The 10320-nt window shown below is 38.1% G+C and overlaps 2 protein-coding genes across 2 annotated transcripts; both read left to right on the forward strand.

Annotated features, from left to right (window-relative positions):
- The first annotated feature begins 153 nt into the window (after positions 1-153).
- LOC103038294 (olfactory receptor class A-like protein 1) lies at positions 154-3267 on the forward strand. The gene is made up of 2 exons (XM_007256676.4): positions 154-272; positions 2024-3267. The coding sequence occupies exon 2, from the start codon at positions 2034-2036 to the stop codon at positions 2985-2987; it is 954 nt and encodes a 317-aa protein (XP_007256738.3). The 5' UTR covers positions 154-272; positions 2024-2033; the 3' UTR covers positions 2988-3267.
- Positions 3268-3363: 96 nt separating this feature from the next.
- Positions 3364-10171, forward strand: LOC103029431 (transforming protein RhoA). Its single transcript, XM_022682536.2, has 5 exons — positions 3364-3468; positions 5012-5169; positions 7979-8099; positions 8216-8346; positions 9399-10171. Exons 2-5 carry the CDS (start codon positions 5014-5016, stop codon positions 9570-9572), a joined length of 582 nt encoding a protein of 193 aa, XP_022538257.1. The 5' UTR covers positions 3364-3468; positions 5012-5013; the 3' UTR covers positions 9573-10171.
- The last annotated feature ends 149 nt before the right edge of the window (positions 10172-10320 follow it).

Below are 10320 nucleotides of genomic sequence, written 5' to 3' on the forward strand. Positions count from 1 at the left end.
AATCTTGTTAAATCTTGTTAAGAGAGCAGATGCACAGCAGCTTTGTTGTTTTTGCAGTAAATCAGTAATTGAAAAGGTGAGCAGGTGTGTGTGGAAATGTTTCCATGGTTTCTCTGAACGTTCTGCTGTTTTTTCCAGTTTGTGCAGATCTCAGAGACGCCCCCGTGGGCGAATAGGTGAACGGTAGACGCTATAAATTAGGAAAAGTTTAGGTGCAGATTGCAATGCCGCCTACAAATGAGTGAGTAGGCCGCTGCACCGAGAGGATACAGGTACGTAACTGGATATTATCACTTTTAATTACATTAAACCAACAGGAGAATTGCAGTATTGTTGTATAACAGTGGAATTGTCTGTATTAGCTACATTAGCTATGGTGTTTCTAGTGTTTTAGTAGGGGGGCACCAATAAATCAGGCTTATAATAATGACATATTTAAAATAAAAAATGCTTAAAGCATGTTATTCGATTAAAGCAACACAAAACTAACATATTAGCTAGATAAAAAGACGAATCTGTGTGTCTTAACCATGTATTATGGTAGTCAGAGTTGCCAGGTTTGCGGTTTTCCTGCCAAATTGGACAGTAGTTGAAAATTACCATGATTACAACAATAAGAACCAGAAAAACATAACACATAAATGACTGCATGAAAAGGAAAGAGAAATAGGGGAGAGATAGAGAGAGAGAGCAAAAAAAATCACAATATAACCAAAAATCACAAGACAATAAAAAAAGAGGAGAAAAGAGAGTTCAGAAGGGACAAAAAGAGAAAAGTTAGTAAAAGTCAGTTCTTTTTGTGTTATAATTGTTATAAAAGAACCAATAAACGGCTAATGTTACAATATCATTACTGCCTTTATGATAAATAGCAATACTAATAATGAACCCCTAAAAATACTCATACATTCATAGTTGTCGTACACTCATAGTTATTTTGCCGTTTGCTTAAAACTTGAGCTAGTTTAAGCTTCTGAAGGGCAGATTTTAGACTGAGTTTGGGCTGGATATTTTTGTTGGACCTGGCAACCCTAATGGTAGTTGCGTGCACTGCAGAGCTGGGGGAGAAGCTGCACATGCTTCTCATGCAGAGACTGAACATGGAAGAGAAATCTGCATTTAAAGAATGTTACAGTGTAGAACAGTGTAACATTCTTTAAATGCAGATTTTTTTCCTACAAAAAAAATCAAATACATCTGTTTTCAGGTTAAATCCACTATATTTTAAACATCACATAATGTATAGAACACATTTTAAAGTCTTACTAAATAAGAAAAGTAGTATTAGAAATAGTATTAGTCTTGTAAGTTTTAAATAATTTTACTGTATAATTTTGGAGTAATGGGATGGCATAATTAAAAAAAAAGTTGTTATTTAGTTGTGTATAGAACAGAATGTAGGTTCCTATAAAATGAGAAAATAATAATTTGAATTAACGGGATAGCAAATCTTTTTATTTCAGAACAAGAGTTTAACAAAAGACCACATAATATATGATCAAATAAAAAAAGAAATCATTTAACTGTTTATAATTACAAGACTTATATATATAATATAAACTTTACATATATATATATATGTATATATATATATATATATACATATATATATATATATATATATATATATATATATATATATATATATATATACATATATATATATATTGAATGATTGGTAGAAAGAAACATATGAATTATGTTTTTGTGAGGTGTAAAAAAAGACTAACCTGAGACTTAAACATAACTTATGGAAATATGTTAAATATAGTTGTGTGAAACAATGTACTATATATGTCCTTTAACTTCTTGAAAGATGCCATATTTTGTTTGTGTTATTTGGCAACCCACAGCTTGCAAACGTACTGTTGCCCTTCCTTTCTATTATTGATGTGTTGTAAATCTAATTAACAACCATTAATAACTCAGTTATAAACTATTTATAAACCCTTTATAAAGGTGCCTTGTTTAGCCTTATTTTAAAGCGCTACCCATTTTAATGAATGTTTAATTCACCCTGCAGATCTGCCTCTATGGATCTCTGCATCACCATCAAGGGCGTCTCCTTCCTCCTGCAGACGGGGCTGGGCATCATGGGTAACATGCTGGTGTTGGCGGCCTACGGCCATATTGCTTTGGTGGAGCCCCGGCTGCAGCCTGTAGACCAGATCATGGCTCACTTAGCCTTTGCTAACCTGATGCTGCTGCTAACGCGCGGCGTCCCCCAGACCATGACCGTCTTCGGGCTGCGGCACCTGCTGAACGACTCCGGCTGCAAGGTGGTGATCTATACGTACCGCATCACCCGGGCGCTGTCCGTCTGCTTCACCTGCATGCTGAGCGTATTCCAGGCCCTGACCATCGCCCCCGCCGGCGGCCCGAGGCTGGCCCGGCTCAAGGCTCGGCTGCCCCAGCTGGTGGCGCCCACCTTTGCAGGCCTGTGGCTGCTCAACATGGCGGTCTGCATCGCCGCCCCGTTCTTCTCCGTCGCGCCTCGCAACGGAACAGTGCCGCCGTTCACCCTGAACCTGGGCTTCTGCCACGTCGACTTCCGCGACAACCTGTCGTACGTTATTAACGGCGCCGCCGTCTCGGCACGGGACTTCTCCTTCGTAGGCCTCATGCTCGGCTCCAGCGGCTACATCCTGGTACTTCAGCACAAGCACAGCCGGCAGGTCCGGGCCATCCGCCGCTCCCAGGGCGGCTCCATGGAGATGCGGGCGGCGAAGACCGTGGTGATGCTGGTGGTCCTGTACGCCGTGTTCTTCGGCATCGACAACGTGATCTGGATCTACATGCTGACTGTAGCACAGGTTCCCGCCGTGGTGGCGGACATGAGGGTGTTCTTCTCCTCCTGCTACGCCACCCTCAGCCCCTTCCTCATGATCAGCTCCAACAAGAAGCTGAAGGAGAGGATGGTGTGTGCGGCGGGAGGCGAACAGAAGCAGGACGCTGCAGAGGACACTGACAAAACTAATATTAAATAATATTAACAATATTAAATCATTCTAAATAAACAATCGGACTCTTGATTAACGCACAACTGGATAAAAATATTTGATATTTGCACGCTTGGACATTGTTTGTATCCCCCCAAAAAAGGGTTAGCGTTACAAACAATTGTTAGTTAGGTTTGGGGGGGTCTAACGATTTATATATCCTTCTTACCTTTGATGTAAAATATTATTTAACAATTAATGTACAGTATCTACGTCTGGAAGATTCTTGTAATAAAGTAATAAGTAAAGTGGACCATACCATGTCCATACCATGACCATACCACACCATATATATATACTAGATTAAAAAGTAAAACAATAAAATAGTTTAAAAATTAAAAAGGACTTTTATTTTATAAGGCGGTGTAAATGGCGGACATTTTGTTGGGCTATACGGTTTGCCGATAACAGCGAGCTTAACCTCAGGGTGGGAGACCGGAAAAAAACTCGCCTGGCCTCAAACAGAAAGGTAAAAACCCGGGTTTTATTCACTAATTCACCGGTTTAACGCGCTGTTTCACATGTTTAGCCACCGGTGTTTGTGTGTGGATTAAGAAACGGGGGTTTTATTGGGGGGAAATCGGAAATTTTCGATGTTAAAATCAGACTTCCGCTTATCGGGCTGTTTGAGTGACTGGGTGATGCTAAGCTAATTTAGCTTAGATCTAGTTTAATAAGTATTCGGGGAGTCGAAGCTTTATGTCATCTTTCTGTGTGTATTTATAGTTTATTAGGAACCTAGAGAGCTAAATACAGTAAGATAGTTCATAGATAAGGTGTGTTATTTTGAAGTTTGTTCTGTGAAGGTGTTCAGAGAGTCGTAATTAACTATTTAGTTAGCTTAGTTAACCTTAACTTAACGTTAACTATTATTATATTAAGGTTTTCTGAATTGGGCAGCTACCTGCTTGAGTCGCATAGATATAGATTTTCATAGATATTCGCTTTTTGTCATGTAAATAAAGCTGTAAACTATCTACTGTCGTGTGTGTTTTGGCTGCTGATCACAAAGCTTCAGCTAAAGGCCTGTAGTTATTTAACTAGCTGTTAGTTAAACTGACTGATTTGGTTTGGTTCTGCCATTTTTGCTTTTATTGCTTCATAAACAAAGACACCATCCTCCACAACACAATACAGCATGAATGCACACTCATTTAAACACACAGTTGTCACACTGGAGTTTAAAACCTGTTGCTGAGTGTATAACTAGCTAACTAACAAACGTACAGCTGTCCTCCAGTGCCCTGCTGGTTGTTTTGTACCTGAGAAAGTAAAGTAGCCACACCTTGATTTCTTTTAGGTTTAGGGGTGTTTTTCTTTCTTTTATCGTTGATGATTATGACTTACAGCTAATTAAAACCCCACAATTTGAAAATAAGAATATTATATAAGACTTTTGGCAGTGTGCCAAGTCCTGCTGGAAAATGAAATCGCATCTCCACACTGCGCTGACTTTGTACTTGATAATAAAACACAGTGGACCAACACCAGCAGATGACATGTCTCTTTATCCAAACCATCACTGATTGGTGGAAACTTCACACTAGACCTCAAGCAGTTTGGACTGTGTGTCTCTCCGCTCTTCCTCCAGACTCTGCTCCCGTGATTTTCTAAATTAAATGTAAAATTTACTGATCAGTAATGGTTTGGAGAGACATGTCATCTGCTGGTGTTGATCCACTGTGTTTTATAGTCAAGTCTAAAGTCAGTGCATTTTTGTTTTCCCACAAAATCTTGCAGCACTTAAAGCTTCCCTCTGCTGATAACTTTTAATGAAAATGCAGATTTCATTTTCCAGCAGGACTTGGCACACTGCCACCACTGCCAAAAGTACCAGTTGGTCTTATATAATATTCAAATTTTCTGACACACTGATTTTTGGTTCTCATTGGCTGTAAGCCAAAATGATCAATAATAGAGAAATAAACACTGAATTTCTGAAGTAAATAACTTTTCATTGATTCTTCTAAACTATATCTGAACTAACGCTGGGTGTTTTCCTGTTGTTTCAGAAATGGCAGCAATTCGTAAGAAGCTGGTGATCGTTGGAGATGGGGCTTGCGGAAAGACCTGCCTTCTCATCGTCTTCAGCAAAGACCAGTTCCCTGAAGTTTATGTGCCTACAGTGTTCGAGAACTACGTGGCCGACATCGAGGTGGATGGCAAACAGGTAAAGTTGGAGAAATTTAGGGCAGCCAAAAGACATGATGAAGAATAGGAGCACATAACTAGTGTGAGGAGTTAGATCCTAAACAGTTCGCAAAATATAAATGGGTTTGTAAACAGAGCTGACTTTCGGGCCCTTTTACATTAATGTGCTCTGTATCGTAAGTTTAAGTGTTGAGATTGTGTTCATATAGTGTACGATAAGTCAATTTACAGGCCTAAAGCAGGCTTTGAACAGCTAGTCTTTTTTTTTTTTTTTTTTTTTTTTTTTTTTTTTTTTTTTTCTAATTTTTCCCATTTTCTCCCCAATTTACACGGCCAATTACCCAACCCACTCACTAGGACTCCCCCTATCACTAGTGATGCCCCAACACACCAGGAGGGTGAAGACTAACACATGCTTCCTCCGATACATGTGAAGTCAGCCACCGCTTCTTTTCGAGCTGCTGATGCTGCATTACCGAGCAGCATCACAGCGCGCTTGGAGGAAAGCGCAGCGGCTCGGCTCCGGTACATCAGCTCACAGACGCCCTGTGACGTGGACATCACCCTAGGAGTGATGTGGGGAGAGAGCGCCATCTACCCACCCAGAGGGAGCAGGGCCAATTTTGCTCCGTCTGACCCCGGCAGCTTGATGGCAAAGCTGCATGAGCTGGGGTTCGAACCTGCGACCTCCTGCTCATAGTGGCAGCGGTCATTTTCTATTTTATGCAAGAATGAAATTAGTAGTTGAAATTTAATAAGAGGAGAAGTGGAGAGTGAAATGGCATCAGAGCAAAAACAGATGAAAATGTATTAATTCCAACGTTTTGTTCCTATTTTCAAGTGTGGTTCTAAATTAAAACCCCAAAATTAAAAAAATTTGAATATTGTATAAGACTTTTGGCAGTGTGCCAAGTCCTGCTGGAAAATAAAATTCGCATCTCCATACTGCACTGACACAGTGGACCAACACCAGCAGATAACAGGAAGAGAGGCTCATAAACGCGATGTCGGCATGCTGGCTGGCCTAAAACACACCAAAAAACACAAAGTTATTGCTGGGTTAGCCTTCTTTTGGTTTTAATTGTGCAGTTCAGTGAATTTGAATTTTTTGAATTTGAATTTATTGAAAGGATAGCCCCTTGAGATGTGACATCTCATTTTCAAGGGGGTCCTATAAATACATACACAAAACAAACAAGCAAAAAAAACAACAAAAAACATTTACACACTAAACATACATTGCACATACATATACAGCTCACTTTCCCCCAGAACTCAACTTATCAAATTATATCACTCTATACTTATAATATTCCAATACAGATAACTGAAAACAATTAAGAAACAGAGTTGTTTTAAGATGAAAAAAATATATAACATTGCATATATAACAAATATAACATCAATCGGTACTTTTATTTTAATACCAATACAAACAGAAAAATATATATAAATAAATAAATTAAAAACATAAACACGTAGTTTTAAGATAAGAAAATAAACATTTCCTGAAGCAGTGAAGTGAAGTTAATTTTTTTAAAGAAAAAGGAAGATTATTCCAGTCAGAAGGAGCTTTGTAATTAAAAGACCTTCGCCCTACTTCTTTAGAGATTCTAGGAACAAAGAAAAAAGGATATTGCATATGCCGAAGAGAATAAGAAGATTTAAATAGAACAAAAAACTGTTTTAAGTAGGGTGGACAATCCAAATAAATACATTTAAAAATAAACTGTACCCAGTGATATTGTCTTCTAGATTTAGGTTGCAACCAATTAATTGATTCGAACATAAAACAGTGATGAGTTCTATATGGACATCTCAAAACAAACCTACACAAAGAGTTAAACACAACATTAAGAGGTCTTAAGTGAATTTCAGAGGTGTTCATATAAACTATATCAGCATAATCAATAATAGGTAAAATTAATTGAGAAACCAATCTTTTTCTAATATGAAACGTAAAACAATTAATTGCTCGATAAAGTGAACTCAAACAACCATATGTTTTTTTAATAATATAGTCAACATGGGGTTTAAAGGAAAATTCAGAGTCAACCCAAAGACCAAGATATTTAAATGAATCAACTTTTTCAAGAGGTGATCCATCATCAAAATAAATATGTAGATCCCTTAAATTAGGAGAAACATGCTGCATACCAAACAACATGCAACAAGACTTCTTCTTATTCAATATAAGTTTATTATCATAGAGCCAATTTTGGACCAAATTAAACTCAGACTGTAATGAATTCTGAATTTGTAACAAATCCGAATTAGAAACATAAATAACAGTATCATCCGCATATAAGTGAACAAAACATTGTGAGCAAATCTGAGGCAAGTCATTAATAAAAATAGAAAAAAGCAGGGGTCCCAAAATGGAACCTTGAGGAACACCTTTATCAACTATTAAATAGTCAGATTGACTTCCCTGAAAAACCACACACTGACGTCTATTATGAAGATAAGCACTAAACCATAGTAAAGCATTTTGACTTAGACCAATAGAATAAAGCTTATCCAAAAGAAGATAATGATCAACCATATCAAAGGCTTTAGATAGATCGATAAAGATTGCACCTGTATATTGACTTTTATCAAAAGATGAGAACACATCAGTGCTGCTTTGCTTGAGCACAGCGGTAAAACAAAGGATCGAAAGTGCATAAGACTTATAATAGCCGATAACCAGTCCAATAAAATGTGCCAGGGTTAAACCTGATCAAGCAGGTCCATACTGCTTTTGAAATTAACAATATTTTTCGCCCACTGTCTAGAAAATTACATTTGCTACACTGTTATTTAACATGGCTGTGTGTTGTTGACAGGTTGAGCTTGCCTTGTGGGATACAGCCGGCCAGGAGGACTACGATCGGCTACGTCCGCTCTCCTATCCCGACACTGACGTCATTCTGATGTGCTTCTCCATCGACAGCCCAGACAGTCTTGGTGAGTGTTTACCCAACATTAGTAACAGATATTCTTTTGGAGATTTTGAGTACGGGGTGGAAATCACTTGGTATTTCGCTATAGGATATACCAATATTCTTCTTTTCCCTCTGCAGAGAACATTCCAGAAAAATGGACTCCTGAAGTGAAACACTTCTGTCCCAACGTCCCCATCATCCTGGTGGGCAACAAGAAGGACCTGCGTAACGATGAGCACACCCGCCGCGAGCTGGCCAAGATGAAGCAGGTACGATACCCACAGAGCCTTTTTTAATTCGCTAACTTGCTTTGTTGAAGTGATGACGCCAAAAGAGATGGGTCGGACCACTGTGACCTGGTAGTCTGGAAGCAGTAAATAAACTCAAAACATACCATTTATTTGTAAAATGCCCTCCACCAACACTCAAAACAGCTAAAATAAACATACCAATGGTCCAGTGGGGCTCTAGTCTTTTTACTTGGTGTTTTCAGGGTCTATGTTGCCTAGGCCAGACCGGGGCTGTGCATCATGGTGTGGGGTGGACCCACGGTAATAACGCTTATAATATGTCCTCTATATTATCCACATATCCACTAGACATGCTGTTGTATTTATTATCAGAAATTATAATCATAAATATTAAATATTATCCTGATGAGTAGGGCTGTATTAAATGATTTTGGTAGTCGATTAATCTGATGACGATTTTTCGATTAGTCCGTTAGTCAGTGATTATTTCTGCCAGGTCCTCCATCTCTAAATTTTTTTTATAAAAACAGCTGAACGCGAGATTTAAAAGGCTTTTAAATGAGAGTATCAATATTGACAAAATCAATATTGGCATTTAAATGGCATTTAAAAAGACATTTAAATGACAATAGCAATAATGGTGAAATAAATATTGTCGATTATATCAACTAATCTTTGCAGCCCTTTTAATAAGAGCCAGTTTCATCATAATGTATTTTGATGCGACTGTACTTAAGTATACTTCCAAAATTCTTGATTTTTTTTTTGACTGAATTTTATTTATATGGCTTTACATGTAAAGTGTTTATTTTAAAACAATAAAAAAACTCTGAATTTAGAGTGTGTCCAGACTTTTGACTGATAGTGTAATTGGCCAGTTTTAGTGTGTTTTTCACCATCCTGTAAAGCAGCATTCTGTCTCAGTTTCACTTTAAAATAGTAGTTTTAGAATTATGGTTTACTGAGTAGCATTTTTATATTTTACAAAGATTTTTTTAAAATCATAATTTATTCACCTTTTGAACTCTTTATTCTCATTAAACACTCGTTTTATTGATCTATAACTACAGGAACCAGTCAAACCAGAGGAGGGCAGAGACATGGCCAACCGAATCTACGCCTTCGGATACATGGAGTGCTCTGCCAAGACGAAGGACGGCGTGAGGGAGGTGTTCGAAATGGCCACCAGGGCGGCGCTGCAGGCCAGAAAGGGCAAGAAGGGCACCAAATGCCTCCTACTGTAAACGGACAGGACTCTGCGCTGGTTCTGTGCTGCAGGGAGAGAGGGGGGGAGCCGAGCCCCCCCGGTTCCTCGGCCTGAAATGACTGTGCACAACCATAAACCGCTTTTTATTTTATGTCTTTTAAAACGAAACCAGTACAGCTAGATATGGAAGTTTTTTTTGTCAGTATTTAAAGAGGCAGATAAGGAGTAATGCTGTTTATTGTACCTTTATACACATAACGATTGAATTTGCCATATTAACTCATACCGAGCCAATGGTAAAATGGGTCTGCCAGTTGACATTCGAGTCGTGTCTGCTTAACCGAGCTACTTGTATTGGTGCGTTTCGTCATTTCACTGTGACCGATAGCCCATGCAGTTATTTCGGATTATAAATATGCAATGAAGACGAAAAAGATGATCAGGACCAATGTGCAATACAGAAAATACACGCGTTCGTTTATTTTCTGGAATGCATACACTTGGACAAGACTTGAAACTTCTTCTTTGTTTCCTTTGGTGTTTTTTCTTCTCTTTCTTTCTTTATTTCTTTCTTTCTTTCAAAACAAACAGAAACCTAATTTGGTATCTTTGTGTATTAAAAAAACTTTTTAAGAAGCTTGAGGCTGTTTGGAGTTACTCTCAAATAGGATATATATAATATATAGAAAATAATATCACGTTATTTCATGATATTTTCACGCTGTGACAAAACACTTAAAAAAAAATATATATATATTTTAAAAGTACACTCTATTTTGCAAGAA

Source organism: Astyanax mexicanus, chromosome 24, assembly GCF_023375975.1.
Source record: "Astyanax mexicanus isolate ESR-SI-001 chromosome 24, AstMex3_surface, whole genome shotgun sequence".
Classification (NCBI taxonomy): Eukaryota; Metazoa; Chordata; class Actinopteri; order Characiformes; family Acestrorhamphidae; genus Astyanax; species Astyanax mexicanus.